Source organism: Trichoplusia ni, chromosome 11 (genome assembly GCF_003590095.1).
Source record: "Trichoplusia ni isolate ovarian cell line Hi5 chromosome 11, tn1, whole genome shotgun sequence".
NCBI lineage: Eukaryota > Metazoa > Arthropoda > Insecta > Lepidoptera > Noctuidae > Trichoplusia > Trichoplusia ni.
Genome location: NC_039488.1, coordinates 11,036,035 through 11,063,257, shown reverse-complemented (window position 1 = coordinate 11,063,257; position 27,223 = coordinate 11,036,035). Strand labels below are relative to the sequence as shown.

Sequence of the window (27,223 nt, the reverse complement as noted above, 5' to 3'; positions counted from 1 at the left end):
AACAATAATATTATTATGTTACTAACATGCAATCGAAACTTTCGCTTCAACTTCCAATCTTAGGACGTAAGTTAATCCATTTACGCAGGATATGTGACCGAAGGCTACTTTTAAGGTTTCCAACCCAAAAAAAAAAAACAGAACCCTATTATAGCTGTTCTCGAGTTTTAGCGAGACTAACGAACAGCAATTCATTTTTATGTAATAATAGCTGTACCGGCGAACTACGTACCGCCTAACAGTCGATGATAATCAAACAACTTTTTTTGCAACTTTGCCATATTTTCTCTCCGTTTAAACCTTCCCTGGAGGACTAAGAATCTTTGAAGACTAAAATAAGCCAAATCCGTTCAGCCATACTCGAGTTTTAGTGAGACTAACGAACAGCAATTCATTTTTAAAATATAAAGATTTTGAGAGATTACTCACATCTTTATGCTTCAGCACGTTATTCCTGAACATGGTATCAAAACTCCGGGCCATACTCAGTTTTTACATGTGATTAAGAATGAATACTCAAATTTAAATCGTTTATAAACTTCAATAAAATCGTTAACCGGTATATACAGGACCTAAAACAAATAACAGTCAAGTAAATAATATTATATGTTTTCTGTCATTATGAGGCCAGGCTCTGAAGAGTTACAGTCAACGTCTACTCAATATGCAAGATCTAGATGATGCTATATTACTTAACACAGCAATTTTCCAAACAAAAATAAAGTTTAAATAAGGTCGAAACTAAACTTTTCTGATCCGAGAAAGCCGCAAAGACCATCCGTGAAAGAATGGATGAACTTGCAGGGCTTATGAAATTCGAGATAATCTATAACACCAGCACGTACCTCACATTCCGTGTATGCAGTATAAGCTTGTAATGATGGCTTAGAGAAAAAAAACAGCACATACAGACATCATCAGACCACCGGTCATATATGATGGTACTAACTCACCATTGTCATTGTATTGTTCCACTTTTACGTAACCCTGTAACGATATAGTACCGCTGGCATCGGGGACAATATTTTAGACAATTAACTCAAATACATTTGTGAACTTAAAGCGCTACCCGAGCAATGCGTCAAAAAATCCGAGCGGGCTTATTGCACGAATGCACATTCTATCCCTTTTCGGTCAAATTCTATTAGTTTAAGCAGCATAGATTCTTATGACTGGCTTGGTGTGAACGGCACTAGAGCCCACAAACAAAATTTTAGAGTATTCTAACGTTTTGGAGAGTGTTCTCTGTACCCGGAGCAAAATTTCGGTTTCATATAAGGTGTAGTCTAAAAAATAAAATAAGTCCATCAAGTGAATTTTAAACTATTGGACGACTGGTTAACTTTTTTTAGAAATGTATTTGACTGCGTAACTAGATTTTTCAAAAATTAGAATAGAGGACATTAAAGCATGTTGTTGAAAAAAATAACTACGTCACAAGACAAGTAAACCAGTGATAGACGAAATGCGGCGCGCGACAGATTAGGTTATGTGTATAAATAATAACTGGCAGAATTATTATTTTTAAGTCGAAGAATTTACAATGTTTTTGGATATTTTAAACGGAGAGAGAATAATATATATTAGATATTACTGTTTCATAACTTTCTCGGAATAGCGCTTTATACCTAAAATTAGGTTACTACTACTGAATATTACCTCAACAATCCAAGTAACATTTTTACATTGATTTCCAAAACTGTATATAATCGCATTTCTTGGAAGTATCAAAAATTTGGCTTTGTAAGCCAATTCTCTTATTAGTAGAGGATTAGCGTGTTGAAACGACCTGCATTGGCCAATAATCTTTTGAGCCACCTCAACCTGAGCTTTATAGTAGACTTCAATGGGTTCATTTCTTAATGAATTTTGATATATAATTTCTACACCCTTGTGATACTTCCAATGGCATATGAGATACCTATTAATTCTCTTTAATAAGTCACGATTAATTCTGTAACATTTGTAAAAATCGACAAAAGCCGTAACAAACTGTTGATATTTTGTAATATGCTTGTGTCTCAAAAACAAATATGAGATATATTTGCATCGCAGAAATGTGGCAAAACAAAAACCAATGTAAGCGACAACTGTTCCCGCATAAACATCTGTCAAATTTGTTGGTTCATATTCATTGTATATCTGCTCAAAATACCATAATACTGTTACACCCGTAAATGGTGACACTTCATCGCAAGTTACATTAGGAAACTTTTCACACAATTGGTCTCCAAAAAAATAATGCAATGATAGACTTGGTAAATGGGAATGAAGTTCATAAACGACATGGCCCATTATCACCACAACGGCAATATTAGTCAAAATAAGATTTCGCATGATATCTAAGCCTGGGTCTTTACTAATTTCCCATTTCAAATATACTCCATAAAAAAGTCTGTAAATTCGTATGAGTCTGTTAAATTGAAGAGTAAAGTAATACTGTGAGAATCCAACGATTTCTGCCAAATCTTCAATCCAAATAGTTGACATCAAATCCAATATGAAAGTAAAACTCTTGAAACGTTCAAACAAAAGTACATAAAAGGTAGTTGTTACATTACCTCGTTTTTTCATAGCCGTACAGAGGGATACCCCTAAATCAAAAGCGTATGCGAGATCAACCCAAAACGAGAAAAATATAAACCATTCCGGAATTCTCGGTCTTATCAAATTGATCGGATACGTATAAAGGACAAGGCAAAGGGTAAAGTAAAATATTTTGTGCCATGCGTAGCCGAATCTGGACTCTGGATTCAATATCCAAGGAAATTTAAAGTTAGTGAACATAGATTTAGTTTGGAGTTCTGAAGGAGTGCATAATACCAGCTGCCCTAAGTACTTCGAACAGTGATAAATATCTTCTTCACGAGGTAAGCCATGGGTGATTTGCAAATCTTCTCTAGCCTTGCCAGTCAGTTTTGACCAATTATCAACGACATGAAATATTTCCCACCAACGTCTTTTAATCCACGATATTCCTTCATCTACATTCCTGTCTATGCCTCTAACATACGATTTGTTTGCAAAAAGTACCCTTGCATGTTCCATTCTTTTTTCGACAGCTTCCAAAATAGTTTTTCTATCGTTATAGTATTTATGTAAACCCAATATCATTCTGTACCGAGTTACATAGTATATTTCACAATATGTAACACAACGTACCAAGACCTTTCTTTTTAAATGAGGTACTAAACTACTAACATCTCCGAATATGGTGCCACTAGTAACAGAAAGTATTGGAGTGGTTCCATCATCCAATGAAATGAGTTGGACAATACCTGATTTCAAATAAAATAAGGTACTTCTTGAATGGTTTCCCGTGAAAAATTTTTCTCCAGGCATTCGGTAAGATATTTGTACATATTCGCTCAGCCATCGTCGAAATGGAAGTGTTGTCTTTCTTAATATAGGACTATGGTAAAAAAGTGGCCAAAGCAAATCCTGTTTGACGTCAATTCTTAAATATCTTGGTAAGCGAAGGAATGCTGGCGGGGCATCCACCGTACCACCACGCCTAGTCCATATCAGTTTATAAATTTCTAAAACTTGTGCAGCAGCTTTTTTTGAATTCCTTCTTTCAGTCTCTGCTACTATTTTTGCTACATTTGCATGATGGTCACATATTTTTATAAGTCTTAATGAAGTTTCAGCTAGCGTTTTTGGTATAACGAAGAAGGACTTAAATACATATCCAAACATTAATACCGATGACGCCAAAAAGAACTCGCTAACTGTGGAAGGTAGAATGACATCTACAACAAGACCTATGGAGTAAAGTAGCACTAATACGCTAGCATATATGTAAGTCGTATACATTCTGCCAGCTTCCTGAATCTGAAAACAAAGTATCAGAGTATGACATTGAATATGTTAATTTCAGAATGACTAAACGTTTAATGAACTTGTTCATAACCTTAAGATTTGACGTAAGCTACGTTACTGTAAATAAAATTCGTCTTATCCCATATTTACCTTGTGTGAAACAAAACATCGCCAATCGTAATACACGTTAATAATTTTCATACAATTAGGACACAGTCCATTTGCTGTTAATAGCAGCATCAAACATGTCATACTGTTAATACACATACCCAATACAATTGTAAAACCGATTATGAGCTTGAAGATCGAATGTGTGCTTTCCAATGCAAAATATTGCGTGACTCTATATATTCTGAAATAGAGGGAAAGGTGCATCTTAAGTATGTGCATAATGCGGTCATGCAGATATAGCCGAGGTATAAAAACACAAAATCTATTGAGTCCGTTTTGAGAATTTATTTGCTTTACTTTCAAATATTTCTGAACCTATTTTCATAAGTTCTGGACTCAAACTTGCCGTGATATTTCAAAATTAAATATTGTTTGGAGCGAGCCATCGTAGTTAACAGTAAAGTAAAATACTCACACAAGAAATTCATTGAATGCTAATACGTTAGGCCATAACTTCCTCTTTGGACAAGCAGTGTCCTCCATTAGGCGATGAAATGGAATCAGTGACAACAAATCCAAAATCAAAAAATGGGCAGCCTTCGGCAAATGTTCTCGTCGCACAGACTTGTCAACGACTTGTCTAGTGAAATAATACATTACAGTTAATAAAGTATGGGATGCTTACTGTCACTAGTAACGGACCGGCTTGTGCATAGAAATAAACAACTACTAGGAAGAAGAATTGAAGGAAGCAATTGAAAATTGTAAAAAAAATAATGGTACAGACTACACCAGCTCCTCCAATATATAAAATTCGCGTATCACAGTGTACGAAATCGAAATCCTCCGAAACGACTCGACCGATTCTCATGAAATTTTGTGCGCATATTGGGTAGGTCTGAGAATCGGATAACATCTATTCATGAAAGGACTTTTTTTCACAACATTTTTTTTTGCCTCTCGGCAAAATTACATTTGTGCAAATTAAAGTCAGCTATTAACCAATATTTTTTTTTAAATAAAAAATACCTTATTTCTAGAACAATAATAGTATTTAAATAACTACCTGTGTACTATATGAAGAAACGTATCAATTCCGTAGAGGGAATCACAACCATACCAATAAGTATACTTTATGAAAACGAGGAATGGGTGGTAGTCCATTGTATCACCACAATAGACCAAAGGAAAGACCGCTTGTATAGGTCCCTGTAAAAAGAAATAAAAAGTGGGGGTTTTAAATTGTATATTTTATACAATAAAGTGAAAGGAATGTAATCTATATCTATATCTATACTTCTATACTAATATATAAAGCTGAAGAGTTTGTTTGTTTGTTTGAACGCGCTAATCTCAGGAACTACTGGTTCAAATTGAAAAATTCTTTTGGTGTTCAATAGATCACTCATCGAGGACGGTTTACGGCTATAAACCATCGAGCTGCGACTAATAGGAGCGAAGATACAATGGAAAATGTGGAAAAAACAGGGTAGATATAAATCATAACTTATACGACTATCTTCGTACCACGCGGACGAAGTCGCGGGCAACAGCTAGTATATAATATTCCACAACGTTCACACAACGCTATCTTGACAATTGATAAAATTATACCTATATCCCATTTGACAAGGAACAAAAATGATTGTGTTCATCACAGAAACTTTTGTCCTGGGTGAGGAATCGAACCCATAACCAGACCATCAATCCAGTCAGGGCCAATAACCAATAACCAGGCTAATAACAGGTCAATCTATCACGTAAGATGCTTTAGATTTGTTGACGGTTGTCCATATATTAAAATCCGAGTTACGAACTTAGATTCTATTTCACCACGTCAAACCCACTGTGCGTAACGTGTCTCGGTTAAGACATCTGTGCGTCTGTGTGATCCACGAGTGCTTGTCCTGAGTCTGAGTATCTTTGTCCTTGTGACTTAGATGTTTGTGGAACCTCCAGCGACACAAGGATTGAAAAATAGCGCGGGAATCGTTCAAAAATAATTTCTATTGACTTACAATATGCCTATATATATACGCATAGAATAGAATAATTTAATTTGATATTTCAATTATAGACGTCTATCTAAGTATTGCAAATATCGTAACACCTTACCAGTATGACTTTGATAAAGACCATGAATAAGACGAACATCCTGAAAACTGGGTGGAACGGCATGAAGATTAAATTACTCCATTCTATTGTAGACTCATCCTGGACGGTCACTATTCGTTCTGATTGCCTCGCTATGCGAGTTGACACGCTTGTTCCCCGACTTGTTGTGCTTACCGCCGATACTTTCCGCAACGGATCCGCATAAGCCTCGCTCATACGAACAGGCATGTTTGAAATTTATTATCTTCATTAGTTTCAATCTCATAAAATGTTACGTCTCTCACGAGACTATGCCACCGTTTGTTTGGTGACACATGTTTAGATACAGAAATGTACATCTAGAATTTATTATTTTCTTCTATTGATTTTATGGTCAGACAGCTTTTTAATAAATAGGTTTTGTTTGTGTATTTGTAACTCCTTGATTTCGAGTCACTGTTGTGTATCAAAAATTAAGTTTTTCAAGATTGTGGGTGTAATTTACAGATTCAGCATGTTTTATCCAATAACAACCGTAACACTCAAAAAAATATTTTTAATGAAACCAACATTTATTCTACAAATCTTGAATTTATTGCTACATTTACCCATATATTATACGCACTAGTATAAAAAATATATTAAACATAATTGCTTTACTTATCCCATTCATTTGTTACAAGTTATATTACGTAGAATTCTCACCACACTGCAGAAAACACAAACTAAATAAGGCGTAATTCTTGCAACTGGAACAAAGCTCACCACGAGATGAAATGGGGTTGCCGAGAGTGATTTGCAAATGCTCCTACCAAAGAGTACAAACTGTAATGAGTGCTAATGCTCCATCCATTTAATTAGGATAATGCGTGCTCGCTTTTGATAAGCTCCAGGAAAGAGATCTTTTAAATTTACTCTTTAACATGTACCACTATTGTTAACCGAGGATGCGGCTGTATTCAATTTATTTAGGTACTTAATTCAAGTATATTCTAAGAACGTTTTTAAATAATAATAAATAAAGATTCCCCAATCTTACCTACTAAAAAATACAAATCTACTATTTCCTTAATTAGATGGATAAGTATCTTCCTGGCCTACTTTTCTCATACATTTTAAGGGAATATTATTAAGTATGTACAAATTCTGATTTCTTAACAACGTTCTTTTACTTCGGCTAAACTTTCTATTCAACAACTGAATCAATCAGGACCTCGTGTACTTGCAGCTGCTCTGGTGTATTCAAAATCAGTTTCACCAGCTTAGCAACATCTCTAATCTTCAACCTTGAATCACTTAGAACAGTTTCTGCCTGACTCTCAATACTACCACATGCAATATTTGTTACCTTTATATTCACTTTTAAATAACGAAATTCATGTCTTAAAATTTCATTTACCGACGTGATGGCAGCTTTTGCAGCTATAAACACAGTTTTCTTTGATTCCATTGGTATCTGATAGGAACATAAGTCATTGATATTTATAATGTGACCTCTACTCTTCCTCTCTATCATGGATCCAGCTGCCAGTCTTGTGCAAGCCACTAGAGCGTAAATATTTGTGTCGATAATATCTTTGAAATCTTTTAATTCTCCTGTATTCACCAAACAGTCGATGTTACAGTAGGCGTTATTAACCAATACATCAACCCCTTCATAAGTATCTTTAATTTTTTCAAACACAGTTTCAAGTTGTTTTATATTTGTTATGTCACAATTATACAGCACAATCTTCCCCAAAATTTTGTTGGCGACCAAAGATTCGAATTTCTCAGCGACTAATTTTAAAAGGTCTTCATTTTTGTTGAAGCCAATAACAATCATGCCAACTTTCGCCAATTGCTCCATTATAGTACAGCCAATATCGTCGCCACAGTCAGTGATGACTGCTACCTTGTTCGCCCAACACTTCATTTTGATCAGTTCACCGTAACAACCAAATTACGTACGAAGTTGGAATACCCCTCAGAACATTTGTACCATTCTTTATAAAGCATAAGTTAGCTCTGAAGGTCGGACATTCAATGTGTTATCAGGTTATAAACGCACATTACTCAGATCAGTTGTTTTGATAACTTAACGAGTATTTAATGTGTGATAAAAACATTAGTTTCATGTTTGAAAAACGTTGAGTTTTATCATTCAGTTTTTCTCTTCTCTGTGAATCTATAATAAGTTCTTTCAAGCTTTAATTTTGAAAGTATTCGTCTATATTTATTTGTGATTCGGGAACTATTTGGTTAAGCTGACTTCACAAACTTATGGATGTTTGGTGATACTATGATCTAAAGGTATTGTAGAAATAATATATTGATGGTTCCAGGAGTTGGCTGTGAGAGCTATGTAAATACTAGCATGTTTTCAAAATAAGCTCGTGTTTCGAATGGTTTAAATTATCTTTGTGAATAGATACTGTGAACAAAAGTCATTTTAAACATTGTGCTTACATTTCCGATGACCTATAACGCTCAGTTTTTTTTTTGTATTTAATTAAATTTCCTAGTTTAAGTCTGAAGAAAAAATAATAAAAAAAATAGTTTCATGCGTTTTAATAATATTTTGTTTCTACTAAGTACTTCATTCTCATTGGCATATTTTTTTTTATTTATGAATTGACAAAACACTAAATGTTAATTAAAAATAAACCACATCATATCAAACAAAACAATTGAATCGGAGAAGCCGTTGCTAAATTCAATGCGCACATACGCAATTTTTTTTTGGCTTCGGTATCGTATATGCTTAATTAGTTCGTATCGTATATGTATTAGTAGTATCGTATATCCTTAATAAAAGTAGAAAAGTCAAAACTGTACATTGAATATTAAAAAAAAGGATATTTGCAGGGTGGTCTACGAACGATTCCGAAGCCGAAAATATGATTTTTAGAATTTTTGTCTGTTTTGTCCGGAAAGATCTCGGAAAGTACTGGGGGATTAGACAAAGTAACAATTTAAAAACGATAACGAAGTTCGACAAGACTCAACTGTATGGGATTGACATAAGCCGCGTTAACTCACGTGGTCAATTAGATAGACTTGATTCAAATTTTCAGAGAATATCAACAAGAGGTCCGGTCAACATACTTTTTACTTATTATCTCGCTTTTCGTTACAGGGGGTGAGCAGGAGCCTTTTATATCTATAAACAAATATCAAATTATCTCATAAACTACTGAATATATTTGGTTCAAATTTTGCATGCACATTATCAAACGCAATTATATGCAATCATAAAGCCCATAAAGTTTTTTGGACCCAACCGTAACATCGTGTAATACAATTATGATTTGTATTTTGACGACGACTTCCGTGGTCGAGTGCGCCCCGGTTTCAAGATGTCGCTAGCTCTGAGGTCCCGGGTTCGATCCCCGGTCGGGTCAATGTAAAAATTCACATTTCTACATTGTCTCGGGTCTGGGTGTTTGTGGTACCTTCGTTGTATCTGAATTCCATAACACAAGTGCTTCAGCAACTTACTTTGGGTTCAGAACAATGTATGTGATGTTGTCCGCATTTTCACCCCATTTAGTAGTGGGCAGTACGGTCATTTATTTACAAAAAAACATCACGCTATTTATTTTAAGACTTTTGGCAGAGCAATAAAATAATATTTCGAAAATAAATCAATTTCACAAAATTGACCATTTTATTCTCTTTCAAGCCAAGTAAAATAAAAGAAACATAAACATTATTATTGTTTTTTGATGCAATTGTTACTTCGTAATCGGTACATTCTTGAAACAAAGGAACTTAAATTATTTTTATTTGTGTTAAAATTAATGCAACAATGATCCTCACGTAGGTGAACAAATAAAATGCGTAATTTTTTTTCGTAAATTGGTACAGTAAATGGAACTGACTATCACCGTTCCTGAGATACAGGCAGGTGACGGAGAGACGAACAGACAACGGGTGCTCAGTAATATGGTTCCGGTTTACCTCTTTGGTTACAATAATAATTGAATGATTCCCCAACTGTCATAATCCGTCTAGCAATTTGAGGTATAGGGCGGGCCAAGGTACAGACATGCTCGAAAATCATAACCCACTAAATAAACGAAGCAAGCTTAAATGTAAAAAAAGATGTATAATAATATATTTGTTTATTTCATGATGGATGTAATGTATGTTTTTCAATATTGCGTTACATTTTTTGCGGTGATCGTTATTATTTAACTTTATAGTTTTTCACATCTTGAAAATCACGCAGACAAAGTCGCGGACAGCTAGTTCTTAAAAATATATATATTCAGATTTCTATTTCATGCGATCTGATTATAGGAGGACTTATAGGAAGCATACAACGTATGTCCTCTGAATGCAACGAGATCTAAAATTATTTAATGTAGTTATTTACAGTATTTGCCACATGTTGCAGTCAAAGTAAAATAAAAGGATAGAACTTTTATTAATTCGTTGTTTATTTAATGAGCCCACGCAATAATAATTATTATACAACATACTTTTACTTCACCAGTCGCCCTACCTTATCTACTAAATTAATTATATTTCTTTAAAGACTATGCGTAACCTGGTAAACAAAAATAGCAAAATCCTCCGCAGGTATTATTACATTTTAATAAATTTCATGCAATGCATGGAAAATTACTTCGTTGACCTGAATGCCTCGCGGAGCCGCCAATATCATGAGAACAACATTAGACACATCTTTCGTGGTTAGATGTGGATTAGCTTCAAAGAACTCTTCATCCAGAAAGCTTATGCCAGCAGTTTTAAATATTCCCGTTCTTACGATCCCAGGTGAGACACTCGTTACTTTAATCTTGCGATTTAAACTTTTGAACTCGTTCTTCAAAAGAGTGTTAAGAACTGTCATAGTCCTCTTTGATGCAATGTACATATTGATTTTCGGTTCAGCAAAGGATGGCATGTAGTGTCCACAAATGCTGTTGATGTTTATAATTTGCCCTGAAACGTTCCTTTTCACCATGGATTCTATAGCATAACGGGTGCACGCTATGAGACCGTAAATATTTGTGTCTATGATGGTTTTGAAGTCTTCAAGATTCCCTGTGCATATAAGACCGTCTTTGCCAACAGCAGCATTATTAATCAACAAGTCGACACCGCCATAGGCGGCTACTATGCCTTCAAAGGCTCTTTCGATGTCTTCTCCTTTGGACACATCACATAGGCACGGTACTATCTGACCATCAAGGCTGCCCCAGTCGTTCCTCTTGGTTAGCATTTCATCCAGTCTTTCTTGAGTAGGTTCGAAGCCAATGACCGTCATTCCCATTCTCACCAAATCTTCTGCAACCTGTGCACCAATTCCGTGAGCTGCTCCAGTCACAATAGCGACCTTTTTTATCCAGTATTCCATATTTAATCAAATTATTACTTCAGATTTTTCGTATTGTTGTGTTGTTTTTGACACGATGTCCAGCTATATATTTAAATCGTGGTATTTTTTGTTACAAAATGTCTTCTTATCTTGGAAGTGTTTTAGTTTTATCTCCATAGATTGTTATTTTATACAGACAAATGGCCCATTCGCGTGATAGTCAGTAGACCTACCTCTTAGTGGCAGAAACAAAATTTAAAGGTTTGGTTAATCGGACAAAAATGACCTTGATTTACTACACGACCAAGTGACGACAAGTATATCCATAATATTTTATAAATTAGTTTAAATAATTTTAATTTCAACTCATAGCGACGACTTTTTTTTAAATGGCTTTATATTAACCATGTTCACATTACAATGATTTTTGCAAAGAGGCGTAGGTATTGATAAATAGAAACTCATTTCCATTAGGCAATAGACAAGTATGTATTCACGTGTAATCCTCATAGAGTGTAATGGAAAGAGCATGAATCTATTTGCGCATTGGATGGAAGCGCGGGAAATTGCCCACTCTCTCACAGGTTATTGGATCTAATCTATTGACCTCGGCTGATGTTAGTTTTATATAAATTATTCTCAATACTGTGAGATGTGAGTACACCTTGAATGGAACAGCGCTGCTATTGATCTAGCCTTACCCTTTACTTAGGAACTTTTTTCTTTCCTTAGCCACATCCAATCATCGACTTAACTTAACCACTTAACTAGAAGCTAATTACATAAATTATTTTCCGAGGTTATAAAAATGCATCATGTCATACTTACTTGTAATGATAAAACGAAATTGTCTGTAAAATGTACAAAGTAAAAGATAAACTAATTTTCACAGGAAATTGTACAAAATTGATTCAATTTCAGTAAAAATTAAATAGAAGCATCAAATTTTTCGTAAATATCAATTTACGTCACTTCCAAAACGGCACCATTGTTCATACTACAATAGCGTTTAAGGGTAAATCTCTAGGTCGACGTAAAATAAATTGATCTCGATTTATCGTCATTTTTTTGCGAGCTATAGAAATTCGCCCAATCAGTTCGTAGCTCCATTATGTCATACGGGTAATACGGGACGAGCGTGAACGTATTACGACGCTGAATAGATGCACTTGGAGGAAATAGAGCGATCTCTCACAGTTGATTGGTTGCGACTCGCAAGGATTTTGCGATATTTACACGCTCAAGTTTTCAGATACGTGTAAGTTGGAATCTATTGAAGTGAGCTCCAGGTGAGCTGATTTAAATGGACTCTTTTATGCTGAATCTACTGAAAAATCTTATTTAATTTTCATACGGAAAGTTACTTGATGTACTCACAGTTTGGACATAGATAGATAGATAGATAGAATACTCTTTATTGTACACCATAAGGAAAAACAATTAAGGTAAACATACATAGGTTTTATTAGTTTTTAGCCCAAAATGTCTATAAAAAAATCAAGATTAGTTATTTAACTCTGTACGCGCATTCACGATCCCTTTTCAAGTATCAAAGTACCAACATAAAAGTAATACCAGATAGAGAATTGACCGCAAATAGTAATGAACACTGACCGCAATAAGTAGAGCCCCAGCAATACTGACCCCACTTTAATTTGAACCGACAATGTTATCAAATGTGTTACTCTTCCGCTCGTAAAGTAAGTCATTTGGTTTATTATAATTGGAACTAGAGGAAAAACAATTGTATTACTCTAGACAATTACTCAAGTAGATTTATCTGACTCTTTCTTTTTTTACCACAAGTAATTAACCAAGTGACGTAAAATAACATCAAAACATTATCTAGGTTAGCTGCAGGAATTGTACATTATCTAGGATCTGTCAAAACTTATTCACCACCAAAAAAGCACTTATCGTACAAAAAAACCCTTGCATTTTCCAATCACTGCCGTAAAAGTGCCATAATCAATAACAGAACCGACGATTCTTACAGACTACACCCCTGAAATAACTTTGCTTATACATGACATTACTCTAACCACGTTGCCGCGTCGCTTACATTAGAATAAGCTAGTCGGAACGTAAACATACGTTGTACGATGTATGCAATCATAAATCAGGGTAGAGGGTAGTCCGTCGATACCCACGGTACCGGTCTATTGTATAAACACTATTGTAAGTCAAAAGACTCGGAATTTATTACATTCGAGCCAGTTTATTGGTTCAATTGTTTGGGTTTGATGTGAAATTTTCAGAATGTGTTATGTCTTTCGCATATATTTGCAGCTTGTTTTATAAGATGAAAAATATACGAATATTAGAAGAGATAAGTATAAATATTTTACTTACTAAATATAACGATACAGTAACTTATATTTCGATTACCTACTGTTGCAAATGTTAACAACATATAATAATTTTATATTTATTTTAAATTTATAAATATTCAACTGCAGATATTTTTTGGAACTCTTGTTTTCTGAATACTGCTACAGAGAGAATTCATTAAACTTAATAAGTTGATAAATGCAGGTTCTATCAATGGATTCTATTGATAAAGCAAATATTAAATTCTACTACCATGCGAGGAACGTTGTCCTCGACACGAAATCATTTTCAGTTATAATTCGACAAACATTGGAAACTATTTGCACGGATTAATGGAATTAATCGAAATTGTTTCGTCTCACTGCCGATTCTCATAGGCAATCATATAACATTGATTTGTGCGTTTAATTATCTAGCTAAATTATATTACTGATTACTTATTAGTGCCAATTACATTACAGAATTCAGTGATGGAATTATTGCTGGCATAAGTTCAATTATAAATATATATGAGTTAATGTCATTAGTTAATTGGGATTAACCCTGCTTAATTTGACGTCTATAACAAATTCGAGAGTCAAACTTTCTTGAAATCACCTAAATTAACAGAAGTGGACATTAGTAACGTCCAACTTAAATTTGCTCCTGAATTTATACAATTTGTAGTTCACCGTTAATTAGTGTTGCCTAGACAAGTTCAGGTTATGTTACCTACATAGTTCAACACTGATTATATCTGAGGCGCGAAGGGACTCACCGCAAGGACGGGTCAAAACTTGTCTGGACCTGTTTAATTGCTTCTCCTTTCCCATTCCCATTACGACTGTTGTTAGCCCCGCTCTTTGTAGTTTTAAATGAGCTTTAATGATAATTGCAGACCAGTCATTCGGGCTTAATCACAATTCTAGTGTACATTGTCATGTCATGGACCTATAGTAGGTACTCCTGTTTTATTTGCTATGCTAACTATAAAGAACTTGCCTAGTATAAAGTATAAAATGTTCTATCTAAAGACTTCAGTTTTGTTTCATATACATTTACACGTAGGTTTACCTAATTTAAATCTTGATATTCATAACCCAACATTTCAACGTTAAAAAAGAAAATTAAGCTTGGACTTGAAACTAAAGATCACCTGGGATTGCCATCCATCCCGGTTTCTCCTGATTTTTCCTAGTTTAAAGAGCGTCCGCGGGGACTTCATTTGTATTCCTCGCACACGAGGATAAACCGCGAGCTGAGTGTTTAAAAATAAACCTGTTGATATGACTGGGTTCTGGACTCCAATCAAACTGAAAATCCAAGGATTTGATACGTCTCGGCATGGTTTTCAAGTTTTAGAGATGCCAACTATACGTTCACAATCCAAGTTGAACAAAATAAGTTGAGAGTAAGACTCTGTTGGCAGTCCAAACAAGCTGTCTATCTCACCGCAATGTAAAACGCGATTGTTACATATTTAGTACTAACTAAACTGATACAATCAAGTCACAGCAAGTTTGTAATGAAGATAATATTGAAGTAGTTGATATTTATTAATTACTTACATAAGTGAAATAACAACATAAACAATAACGTCTAACAATAGAGCATTTGTGCGACAATTATTAAGCATTAAATTTTAGACTGCCTCATGCCTCTGTAAAGAAGCGGTATTTCACTAAATTCAAAGTTCTAACATATTTTTACTTTTTTATAATAACTATCGTGAGACTGATTCATGATTAAATGATGTAACGGTTTACTCACGCATATTTATCGGGGTAGCCCAACTAGTTTCGGACCCAACCGGAGTCCTTAATCATTCCGGTTATATATAAATATTTGTACTTCTCAATGCTTTAGACAGATTCTTATGCATATTTTAAAAGCCCTATGTTGTTTTATAACATGTGCTCTGAATACTTTTCTCCTCTTTCAGGCTCTATTATTATTTGCAATTAAATAGGTACATAAATATACAATGAAAACATTCAAACCTCAGACAGAACTAGAAAGTGCGATTTCTGGCTGCTTATACGCGCTAGTCACTATTCCAACTATTCCAACTATTCACTGACCAAAATTTGAATTTGATCATTGCATCGCGGCATCGTGACACGTCTTAGGGACTATTATTGTTCTATAAGCAGGTGTCCGTGAGCTACCCGCTACTATAAAATTATCACGGGGAAATATAAAATCAGGATATGTGACGAACTATGTGTTTATCCTTTTTATAAATCTGTCTAATCTATCTGTATATCTACCTAGTTTTGTCTAAATCCGTTTAGTGGTTTTGCGTGATGAAGTAACAAACATCCATACATACAAATTTTCGCGCAGAAACAGATAAAAGTTGGCTTTTGTGTACTTAAACCAGGCAGGTACATACGTTTAGATAAAAATAGACATGAAACTATGGCAAAATTTCAAAAGAGAAAATATGTCTCACAATTTCATTCGGTTCCAAAGAAAAACACTATAAACAACACATTGTGAGCTAGTTCTTACCGTGTATTTGGACTGCAACAGAAAAGTGCACAATTTACTTACTTTCCAACTTCCTACCAGCTTACCTCGCGTCGGATTTTTCCGGTATTTCAAAAAAGCTTTAACGTTCAGGGACTGGCGAGCAAGTTGTCTTGTTACAATGAAACTATGAAGCAAAAATGACAGTTTATTTCCTCTACAAAAACAGTTCTTTTCTTACACATTTTCAGTGTAGATGATATTTTAAGAATGCTTTTATGCTGTCAATGTTCAGTAGGATATATTATTTTAAGTGAAACAACGAAATGCACTTTTATAAAGGTTTTTAATTAAGTACCGGTCAAATTCATGTGACTATTTTTGTAAATTATAAGAACAGAATAGAGAATAGCGTCAGGGTGAAAATGAAATCCCGTCTCATATTTTCACTATTATGACGTCTAAGACCATGGACATCAAAATACGATGAACCCTCCTAAATATACCTAAAATCCTGGTTAATCGCTCTCAAGATACCTGTAATACAACGTGAAACGATCTTTTGATCCTTTATTAACTTTTAATGGTCGTCCGTTTCGCTAAAATTAATATGCAATTTGCATTTTAATCGACTGTTGAAAGGAAAATCTTAATTTTAGTCAAGATGAAGCCTTAGCTTGATAATTAAATTTTGTACTCGTACAAATTGTTTTGAGTGAAAAGGTTCGGGTTGAATAGTTGTGTAATGTAGAGTAATTGCCTGCATTTAGTTTTGTGCAGTGTAAGCAATTAGTTGGCGAAATTTAGGGAAATGCTAAACTTCGCTCGTGTGCACAGAATGCAGTATTTCCATACCAATTGTAAATAGATCATCCTAAACAATTTTCTTTATGAAATTAAAATACTCGTAGTTACCCATATTTTCTCTAACGAGCGTAGGTACGAAAACAAATTACATGTTTCAAGATGCTAGTAACTAGTTGCTAAGATTTCTTGTGACCCGAGAATCCAAGATAATTTCCTGACATCTATCTCCATCTGGCAAACTGCAGTTCCCGACTTAAATATAAATTTTGTGACAATTTAAGTTGGATGATGAAAGTTATCCTTATATTTTTTCCATTTACTTTTTTACGAACAATATAGTACAGGATTTTTATTCGATTGACGATAAAAATGAAATGCTCTGATATATTCAAATTTCATTTTACTATGACATGAAGCAAGCGGTTTTCCATCTTGGCAGACTTTCAACAACATCTGGCCACAATCTTACGGGTATTTTTCTTAATGTCACTCGAAAATGCTTTTCTACGCTTTTGGCGAATTAAGGCAGCTTTATGATTGGAGAAAGCTTAGTAAACAGTGCTATCGAAGCTTGGGTTAGAGCCAAGTCTCATTACCATCCCTAGAATAAGGTCTATCGAATACATATTAATATCTGAACACTGAATTCTCATAAATTTTTGATGAATTCTTGTATTGTTTTTTGTTCTGGTGTGATTTTCGATTTAAATGCAAAGCGAAAGCACAATTTTCTTCCCTCAATATTATTAATATTTCCGATGTTGTTCAGATGTAGATTTTCTTATTGATTCAGACAACAATCACGTAGTACCTATTCGTAGATCGGTTAAAAGTGTTGTAAAGTATAATAACATTTTCTTTCGACTAAAAGCTTCATTGTTAACGTGATTCATACAAGACTCGTTAGCATGGCGACACTGAGCCGAGATAAGAGCAAACAAGAGTCACAGGTGGCAATCGGATTATACTTGTTAAATAAAGGAACTATCTTCAACACTTCTCAGAGAACTACTATAAAGTTGACTCTACTTACATTTCTGCACTAAAATATTACTCTGGAAGTCGTTTAAAGTCCAACGAGATACGTTAAGAATATCTTGTAAAGAGAATTCATAATCGTTGCTCGAAAGTATACTTAATTCGATTTAGAATGTGAATTTTAATATTATGTTGCTTTCTGCTTTGAATGTACGAATTTAAATGATTAATTTTGGAAGCAGTTCGTGTTTTATTATAGTAATAGTTACTGTAGTATCTATACAGGCCATGATTTCCCCGTATAATCGTTTCTAAGATTACAGAGGCTTCGAAACCCCACGGGCCGTGTAAAACCACTCTGTCATAACACCATAAAAAACGACCAGTGGGATTAACTTTGAGTTCACAGGTATCTATGTTTTACGATTATATTCTCGCAATGGTAGTAAAGTTGTCGTAACTTCGCAGGTGACAACTTTATTTAACTTATACATGTTACAACTTCACTAATATCTACTTCAGAGTAATTTCATGGAACATGATTTTGTAAAATATGAACTCAGCTCAACTATAAAAACTAACTAATTTTACTTATTAATGAAATTATTACAAGCATTTTATCTGAAACCTTCACCAACAGTGTTTCAGGTTAATAATTTTCTGCATAAGAACTAAGTATACCTATGGGTCCAAGTAGAATAAAAAAGGTAGGTATGTATGTAATGTGTGGATTTTATATGAGTACGGGGTCGATTCGTAAGAGACTTGATAAAAAAATGTGTCCAAACAAGAATGATACAATTTTATTGATAAATTCAATCACAAACATAAAACAATAGCTATTCAAACCGGATTATTTCCGTAATCTTTGCAAAGCCGAGCTACGTGATGTGCGGCGACAGCGGCGCGGCGTTGCAAAGTCGCGACGTCATCACCTGTTGCCAATCTGACACTGAATGCCTGTAGTCTGCACGTACCAGCCATCATTCTTCCTATTACCCTAGAAATAATGATTTTTGATGTAGTAACAGTTCCTTAATTCAGAGCTTAGCATTAAACAAACAGGTTAAATATCGAAATACAATACGATTTTTTGCACAATTTATTCGAAACAATATTTCGCAAAACTATAACTAGTTCCTCAACAAACTACTAATTCTTACAAATATATTATTTAATTTAAAATATTATTATCTTGGTCCAACTGTACTATGTAGTTGGTTTCAATTAATTGTATGCTCGCTTTGGGGTTTTGAGCGTAATTAATAGTTCTGACTGGGCATAAAACATTATTAGTCCATCGTACCTCTAAAAACTAAGACTGGGGATTAAGACCCGGATTATATAAAGGGTTAAAAGGACGGCCATATTACAACTCAATTTTCCCGATCCCAAAATTTATTTGAGCAAAAGAATTGTCAGGAGTTATGAGCTTAAAACCATTAGATAAGTAGTTTACCTGATAGTGGAGGATGGTTGAATATCGGGAAGCATAAAATCAATTTCGTAGTAAACGACCTGCATTGCTGGTCCGTTCTCGTCTCTTATTACTAAGTTCTTGGCATAAGACTCACCGGGCCTTATGCTCACACATTTAGCTAAAAATATATAAGAATCGCTACAAAATTTATCATTTTTGTTTAGTTTTAGAAATAAAACTATCTAATAAAAGATGAAACAATCGTTTGGATTGTTTATTTACAGGTACTAACGTCAAATGTTTAATATTGACTAAGGTCTTAGTCAAGGTTCGATCCTATGGTTCCATCATTTATTCCTACAGCTTACATCAATAAAAAACTGTCAATGCGAAAATCGTATAACATTTACGTTTTATCAGATATAAAGGGACGCTTTTATATCTGTATCACGATAAAAAGCTTATCTAAAGAATAAAAAAACATTTATCTCATCAATCAAACTTACCGACGATTTCGTAAAATACAAAAACGCCTATGTCCTGTAAAGCCTTGTGCCATTTAAGCACCTTCTCCACCGGACCGGAAAACGCTCTCGGACCGCTTTTGTGAAGAGCCTGAATGCGACCGTTTATTATTATAACATCGCCACATTTTGTAGATGTACCGTCATAAGCTATTTACGATTGGAGCATATTGTCGATATGTATGGTATAGGTCTTTATGTATCGTCAAGACTAGAAATAAACTTTGGAAAACGGAATGAGCTTGCGTTTATATGGTACCTAATGTGTATAAAAAGGGGAATGCAGTCTTCTCATTGTATTACTGACAATGTAATCCCATTATGCTTAAATTATTATTTTCGGAATAGCCTAGGGATAGGTAAAAATGATTAACGAAAATAGGAGCTTCTCTGTTAATTTTAACGAACGGTTTAAAGAACTAAATAGAAATACTAAAGTAAGGCAGAATACACATTAGTCATGGATAGAGATTCCGGAAATTATATAGTAAAAACACAAGGGAACGGAAATAACGGACCCAACTATTTCTTTGCGGAGCTAAATCGAACGGCCTAAAGGAATGTTCAAGAAATCACTTTTTCAAAGACAAAGGCACGGATATTGCATCGGCCGCGCGCACCGGCATACTTCCCGCAATGAACTTCACTTTATTTACTTAAAAAAACAATTGTGAGAACTGACAAACATAGTAGCACCTGTATAAAGCATGTTAACAGATTTATTTATACCACAAAATTAACAAAAATGTATGAAAAAAGAAATCACAAATATATCAAAATATTTCCTGGAACATTTATGGGTCAAAATGTTGCGATTCCGGCCTCGGGACAGTGCCCTTTAGGCCACGGCCATACAGATGACAATGGTGAAAAATGACCGCAGTTACTTTTATTACAAGCAATTTCTTTAAGTTTCCATTTTATGAGTCAAGTCGGTATGGTTTTTGATGAAGGATGTCTGTCAAACCGAGACGTTTTGATATGGGTTAACTTTGAGAAAGGTAAATGTAATTAAATTAATTGCGAAGATACTTTTAGTTGTAGTCGTGGAGAGACGGGGTTGTGTTTTGTAGTGCGATAAATATCAGAGAATTAGGTGAGTCAAAACGTAAGTCATGTTTAAATCGTACCTCTAAAATTTTCCTGTAGCTGGGTTTTAAAATATTATTTTGTTAGGCAATTGAATACTTAAATGTCAATTTCATAAATCGAGCTTGATGAATTTTTTTGCTCATAAATACCAAAATAGACAAAATAATGTAAGACCTAATTGTAAAATCAGCCTCTGCCTAAGCAAGCATTAATTATTTATGTGACGTTTTATTTCAGTTACACTTTGGTGTAACACAAGTTCAAACATAGTTGAATACTAACATAAGTCCACGAGATTGATATTTGACTTGTAATGAAATGAGGTAAGATATTTGGGTAATGGTTATAAACTAGTGTAAAGTTATGTAATCCAACTGCCACGGATGAATTATAAATGCGAGATTAAATACAGGTACGGGTAGAGTATAATACACTTGGGAAACCCTGAGCTAATATAACTGAGTGGTAGTTAAAAGGGGGACGATAATTTCAACTCAAACATTACGAAGTGTGCGAATTATGAAAATTAGTAGGCAGGATTATTTTCCTTTCTTTGTGGGCTCACGTTTGTAAATGTGGCAAAGTTTGTTATTAATTATTTATTAAAACATGAGTGTTTGAATTATGTGTTTGTTCTTACCTTTAATTTATCCATTCTCGACATTACTTGGTTGTGTGGTTCTTTCTTCGTTATATTGGTGTTGGATGAGGTTTTTGGAATGGCTTAAAAATAAAAATGTTCTATGGTTTAGTAACTTACTGTGACTCTATAAGCAGTTAGTCGAAGTACTTAGATAAATAATTATACATAGGAAGTACACGTAGATTTTACGTGTACTATTGTATATTATATTAAGAAAACGGTCTACTTATAAGAAGAAAATGTTACCGGAACTTGATAATATCTACCAAAATCAACATTTCCGATTGTTATTTAATAGTACAGAGTATTATTTTAAAATGTCCCTCTATGTTCATAGTAAATGTGTCACGGGACAGTAAAATGTCGACAAAACAAGCTGTCTGGCAAAACGTTCGTTATACCTGTCGCAGGCTGAATTTTGTGTTAAGCAGGCAGAATAACATCGAGTTAATCGACAGTGACGTACAGGCGGACAGGCGGAGTGACTCGGCGCAAAATCCCAATGCGATTAACAAATGCCTACATTTCTACCGACATTAGCTATCCTTATACCTCTCTCGTACATATTAGCAGATATTGAATATTAAAATTGAAGAAACAAACGTTTGATATTATTGTAAAAAGGTTGCACATAAAATCTTATATAATGAAGAAACCATGAATAACCTAGAAACCTGAGACCCAATTCTTCAAGTTTTAATTACGTCAACTGCGGTCATTATAGTCCGAATACATCTTAAGTATTTGCAACTCAGTTGGCATTCTCCTTATCTACATTCTACTAACCTAAGGACTGCTACGGAACTTAAGGACGATAGGTTTCAGACACTAGAGACACCATATCTACCACATCTCAGTTTATGCTACCTTACGCTTATTTATGTAGGTAAGTCCCTATCAACACCAACATAGGCGGTTTTAATCAAAGTCAGGGTTCATATTTCTAAGATTTGAATTAATTAATTTATAACACGAAATCCAATCACAAATTTATCAATAGAGACAAAAAAAACGAAAAAATGGCGTGTTAGTATTCGAATTTCGACACAAGTACTCACGCACTGTACACGTCTTTAATTAAATCACGTTCTTACGGTGATACGGGAGACTTTTGAACTCACAACCCATTGGGGGCGCAACTTGAAACGCGTATCCTACCAAGTATCGCGAAGTTTCCCTTTAGAACTTAGTTCTCTCGAAAATACAGAGTAATGAGCTTGTTAGACCGAGTTACGGAGCTTTAGCACAGGTCGCCCACGATACTTTTACGTTTGACAGCGAACAATTTGTGGGTTGTTAACTTTATTGTATGCATCTTGTTTAAAATTGTGTTGTTGATTTGATTTTTACTGTTTTAGGTTGTCGGATTTAGATCCTGAATTCCTGTACCTACAAATGTTCACGCTACAATACTCGATTTTTTTCATGAACTACTAGGAATACGCCATACGGTATCTGGTGGGAATAGCCTTTTTACACGATTGACTAAACGAAGAGTTTACGTAGCCAACATCCCCATTTTCACTTTATCAGAAATAGAAACTAAAGATCAAAGTATTACAAAATTAGCTCAGAAGACGTTGTTTGATCAGGAGCTATAACCACATTTCTGCTTGCTTACGTAAAGCTGAAAAAATATAACTACTATACGCTTAGCAAGTTTAAGCTCAAGTTAGTATATCACAGTTACGCCTTACTTCATAAGTTAAAGTTCAAAATTACTGTTCCTCTTACCATTAGTTTGGTTCTGCTGAGCTGGTTCCACTTTAGCATATTGCTTGGTCTGTACATTGTTTTTCATATTTCCTTCGAACCTGTTAATATTGTGATTCGGTGCTTCTGTCTGTGGAGCTATTTGACGAGTATTAAGTAAGTTTTTTTCTAGGTCTTAATGTGAAGGTAGAACTGCGCAGTCTTTAGGCAAATCTATACTAATATATAAAGCTAAAGCTTTGAACGCGCTATTCTCAGGAACTACTGGTCCAAATTGAAAAATTATTTTTGTGTTGAATAGACCATTAATCGAGGAAGGCTTTAGGCTATAAGCCATCACGCTGCGACTAAAAGGAGCTAAGATACAATGGAAAATGTGAAAAAAACCGGGCAGATATAAATAAATCATAACTTATATCTTCTACCCACGGAAACGAAGTCGCGGGCAACAGCTAGTTGTACATAATATTGTATGTATAACATAATACATAGGCACATTGACGTAGGAATGAGTTAGAAATCATACGATAAACTTAGCATGGAAAAGACTTAATATTCCTCACCATCACATAACGCCATCTAGTCTTGACAAAGCAAAAGTTGTAGTATGAGTACTAGACAATTGATAAACACACTTATGCATTTCTAAATAAATACATTTTTTATATCAATTATACCCGGACATAGATCAAATGATCGTAGGTACTCATCACACAAACATTTGTCCTGGGCGAGATTCGAGCCTACGACCTTCGGTATAGCAGTCAGAGCCACTAACATTAACTACCATAAAATTTTATTCTTCTTTTCCTGTTTACATGCTACGGTGAGATCAATGTTCGGTCTGCCAAATTTAGCAGAAAGCCATATTTTATATGGAGCTGACCTGACCAATACAAGCCATTTTATTAGGTAGGTAAAATCACATTTACGAGAACAAGTAAAATAAACCTACTCGTACATACATTACGTGTCTAACTATAGCTAGACTGCCTAAACATAGCTCCTTGCCTAATCGACTGCGCTGCTCCACCTAAAGTTCTTAAACAAATTAACTGAACACTATTAATACCAGTTACGACTTGTGGAGTAAAACTTTTAGCCTTATTCCTGTCAGCTCCTAAAAACGTATGGTTGCTGTAATTAGTTCCGAAGCCAGCGTTAAGTGGTGTTTGTAGTGGTACTTTTTCTCCGTGCATTTGCTGACCTAGAAGATAAAAAAAACGTCCATTTGTGCAAAAGACATTATATAAATATGTGTGACCTACGTATGCCTAAACATATTTCTGCATTATTTTGAACGACTTAAACTTCATAAACTTTTTTTTATTAATATTTGGGAAATGAATTGTAACCAAAGTTGCAAGAGAACGAATTAAAAAACGATTTTTTAGCTGTTAAATCGATCAGTAAATCTTACCTGTTACAATAAATTGCGCGCTGTTATCAGCATAATTGGCTAAATACCTTGGGTCAATTCCCGTCATTACTTGACCCGAACCAGTCATCATCTGAAATACATTTAATATTAAGCAACCACAAAAAATGCGATGAAAATGAAAAAATATTTCATCAATAAAAAATGAAACATAAATAAATAAGTACACACGTTTTGTCCGTAAACGTTTTGTTGTGCATTCATGTGGCCAACATCCATGAAATTTGAATAAGGAACATTTTGTGCATTCGGAAATTGATTTGCATACGGCCCATTATAATAAACATTTTCAGCGAGCCTACAAAAACGATTAATATGAATAAAATGTAATAAATAATTTATTATTGCCGTGAAATTGGACGTGGGAAAAAGGTATTCAATAAAAAAGTTATGAAAAATTTCTACTTACATCGTATTACTTCTTGCTGCGTTTATTGGAAACGCCATCATTTGATTTCCCTGTGGATAGCCTGAAAAATATAATTTATTGTTTTTTGAGAACTTTCTTGTAAGTAACGAAAATGTAATAACATTTATTATCCTTACTTGCGCCAGCTCTTGGTTCTCTTATCACATATCTATCCATATTATCGTTAGTTTATGTGGTTTTTAATTATAATAACGAAAGAAAGAATAATAAACTCTAACTTTACAAAACTAATTTAAAATCGGATTGGCGCCTATTTAACTTTCTTTTTAACGAGCGTTGGGTTTTTGTATTCAGCCAGATGCCTGATGGTGGTTTACATTGATCGCAATTAAATAAAGCCTTTTTAAAATAGTAATATTTTAATACTTCCACTCCACCAATCTACTGTAACAACTATTAATAAAATGTAATAGTAAATAATTTAGGTTTGAGTATTAAGTTAAACTAAAACCTACACTAAGCCAGATTTTTCTTTATGACTTTTCTGTGATAACCTTGAATACTTACATTTGTTATTTTCTATAGTATTTAAGCGCATTAATTTTGTTTTAAATCAAGTCGCGTGAAATACAACGCTTTATAATAAAACGGCCTACGTAAACTTTCGAATAATGTCATTGCTGTCCTGTCACACAAGTTGGCAGCTGACGTTTCATGTCATTATTGTCATTGTCAATGTCCGAGATCGCGATCTCGAATTTTGCTTCTTTTGTACATTCATGAATCATAACTTAATATTTCTAGTTTAACTTAGGAAGTAACTAACCAGGAACATGGAACTACCAGATACTTATTACAATAAATCAGAATATGTCGAAACTGTCAGTGTTCTTACAATATCTTCATTAGTTTGGAGTAATTATGATAGTGATAGCAATTCTAATAGTTTTCTTATTATTGTAGGCTTCAGGTAATAAAGTAAGCAGGCAAACTGTACTGTGTGGATCCCAGAACATTGTACTACATGGAAAAGTGATAGTTCAGAGTGATGCTATAATCAGAGGAGACTTGGCTAATGTGAAAACTGGAAGATTTTGTATAATAAGCAAAGGCTCCGTCATACGACCTCCTTTCAAGAAATTCAGTAAAGGGTACTTAATTTTATGTGTTTTTAACGAATTATATTGATAGATAAAGATTATTTGTAAAAAAAAGTATTGGTATCATAAGGTTGTTGTCATGTACCTGTAGCTTTCCATTTTTAAATAGTGGTTTAATGTTCATCAAAAAAGAAAACCTAATAATAGTATCTATAAACAATATAATTCCATCAATTCCTCTTGGTTTTTTTAATTTTTTCTTGTTGTAAGTCAGTATTTGTATTTTTTATTCTATTGTTTGCAGTGTGGCCTTCTTCCCTTTACAAATGGGTGACCATGTTTTTGTGGGTGAACATACAGTTGTAAATGCTGCTGTTGTTGGCTCATATGTCTACATCGGAAAGAATGTTGTTATTGTAAGTTTAAGAACACTACCATTTAAAATAATCTCTTTGTTTGTTATGGTGAGGAGTCTTAACGGTTAAGAGTATAAAAAAATATTAACAGTAAACTTCATGTCTGTAACTTCTCTACCGGCCAGCCACGTAGAATGTCAAATCCTTAAATAGTTATAATATGATTTTTTAGTTGAACTACTTGCATTAACTTTAGGTCTACTAACTTGATAATAACAAACAGACTTTAATAAATTTATATTTTCAGGGCCGGAGATGTGTGCTTAAAGACTGCTGTATGATAGAAGATAACTCAGTACTACCTGCTGAGACTGTGGTACCCTCATTTGCAAGATACTCCGGCAGTCCTGCCAAACTCATATCAACATTACCTGAAGCTATGCCTGATCTCATGACAGAATTCACCAAGAGCTACTATCAGCATTTTCTACCAACTACAGTGCAATAAACTGCTAACAAAAATTTTGCATTTAAAACAGCTTATTAACTTTATTTTCACTGTCATGTTTACATAGTAATTTTAAGGAAGTATTTATTAAGATAATAAAATTATAAACTAATTCTTTAATGGTTTTTTCATTTTCCTAAACTACCTAGTTTCTGTC

At 34.2% G+C, this 27,223-nt stretch overlaps 5 protein-coding genes and 1 pseudogene across 5 annotated transcripts; 1 reads left to right on the top strand and 5 right to left on the bottom strand.

The window, feature by feature from the left end:
* Positions 1–485: 485 nt before the first annotated feature.
* LOC113498809 lies at positions 486–4,809 on the bottom strand (annotated as a pseudogene).
* Positions 4,810–4,960: 151 nt separating this feature from the next.
* Positions 4,961–6,429, bottom strand: LOC113498976. The gene is made up of 2 exons (XM_026879257.1): positions 6,049–6,429; positions 4,961–5,142 (listed from the first exon to the last, which is right to left on the bottom strand). The coding sequence occupies exons 1-2, from the start codon at positions 6,274–6,276 to the stop codon at positions 4,996–4,998; spliced, it is 375 nt and encodes a 124-aa protein (XP_026735058.1). The 5' UTR covers positions 6,277–6,429; the 3' UTR covers positions 4,961–4,995.
* Positions 6,430–7,037: 608 nt separating this feature from the next.
* Positions 7,038–7,986, bottom strand: LOC113498949 (farnesol dehydrogenase-like). The gene has a single exon (XM_026879212.1). It carries the CDS (start codon positions 7,940–7,942, stop codon positions 7,214–7,216), a length of 729 nt encoding a protein of 242 aa, XP_026735013.1. The 5' UTR covers positions 7,943–7,986; the 3' UTR covers positions 7,038–7,213.
* A 2,620-nt stretch (positions 7,987–10,606) lies between these two features.
* Positions 10,607–11,563, bottom strand: LOC113498808 (farnesol dehydrogenase-like). The gene has a single exon (XM_026878949.1). The coding sequence runs from the start codon at positions 11,372–11,374 to the stop codon at positions 10,607–10,609; it is 768 nt and encodes a 255-aa protein (XP_026734750.1). The 5' UTR covers positions 11,375–11,563.
* A 7,120-nt stretch (positions 11,564–18,683) lies between these two features.
* LOC113499026 lies at positions 18,684–25,526 on the bottom strand. Its single transcript, XM_026879341.1, has 10 exons — positions 25,279–25,526; positions 25,142–25,202; positions 24,904–25,030; positions 24,715–24,805; positions 24,367–24,501; positions 23,316–23,432; positions 21,579–21,661; positions 19,829–19,937; positions 19,362–19,500; positions 18,684–18,902 (listed from the first exon to the last, which is right to left on the bottom strand). The coding sequence occupies exons 1-10, from the start codon at positions 25,316–25,318 to the stop codon at positions 18,746–18,748; spliced, it is 1,059 nt and encodes a 352-aa protein (XP_026735142.1). The 5' UTR covers positions 25,319–25,526; the 3' UTR covers positions 18,684–18,745.
* A 297-nt stretch (positions 25,527–25,823) lies between these two features.
* On the top strand, positions 25,824–27,186 carry LOC113498955 (dynactin subunit 5). Its single transcript, XM_026879224.1, has 4 exons — positions 25,824–25,983; positions 26,066–26,253; positions 26,507–26,618; positions 26,866–27,186. Exons 1-4 carry the CDS (start codon positions 25,936–25,938, stop codon positions 27,064–27,066), a joined length of 549 nt encoding a protein of 182 aa, XP_026735025.1. The 5' UTR covers positions 25,824–25,935; the 3' UTR covers positions 27,067–27,186.
* The last annotated feature ends 37 nt before the right edge of the window (positions 27,187–27,223 follow it).

What these genes read in the sequence shown, in the direction of transcription:
- LOC113498976 (XM_026879257.1), bottom strand. Translation starts at nt 6,276, where the DNA reads ATGCCTGTTCGTATGAGCGAGGCTTATGCGGATCCGTTGCGGAAAGTA. An exon ending in TCTTTATCAAAGTCATACTG is followed by an intron (nt 5,143 to 6,048) that starts GTAAGGTGTTAC and finishes TTCTTTTTACAG; the next exon opens with GGACCTATACAAGCGGTCTT.
- LOC113498949 (XM_026879212.1), bottom strand. Translation starts at nt 7,942, where the DNA reads ATGAAGTGTTGGGCGAACAAGGTAGCAGTCATCACTGACTGTGGCGAC.
- LOC113498808 (XM_026878949.1), bottom strand. Translation starts at nt 11,374, where the DNA reads ATGGAATACTGGATAAAAAAGGTCGCTATTGTGACTGGAGCAGCTCAC.
- LOC113499026 (XM_026879341.1), bottom strand. Translation starts at nt 25,318, where the DNA reads ATGGATAGATATGTGATAAGAGAACCAAGAGCTGGCGCAA. An exon ending in AAAACGTTTACGGACAAAAC is followed by an intron (nt 24,806 to 24,903) that starts GTGTGTACTTAT and finishes AATGTATTTCAG; the next exon opens with ATGATGACTGGTTCGGGTCA. An exon ending in CGCGCAATTTATTGTAACAG is followed by an intron (nt 24,502 to 24,714) that starts GTAAGATTTACT and finishes TTTATCTTCTAG; the next exon opens with GTCAGCAAATGCACGGAGAA.
- LOC113498955 (XM_026879224.1), top strand. Translation starts at nt 25,936, where the DNA reads ATGGAACTACCAGATACTTATTACAATAAATCAGAATATGTCGAAACT. An exon ending in AATCAGAATATGTCGAAACT is followed by an intron (nt 25,984 to 26,065) that starts GTCAGTGTTCTT and finishes TTATTATTGTAG; the next exon opens with GCTTCAGGTAATAAAGTAAG. An exon ending in TTCAAGAAATTCAGTAAAGG is followed by an intron (nt 26,254 to 26,506) that starts GTACTTAATTTT and finishes TATTGTTTGCAG; the next exon opens with TGTGGCCTTCTTCCCTTTAC.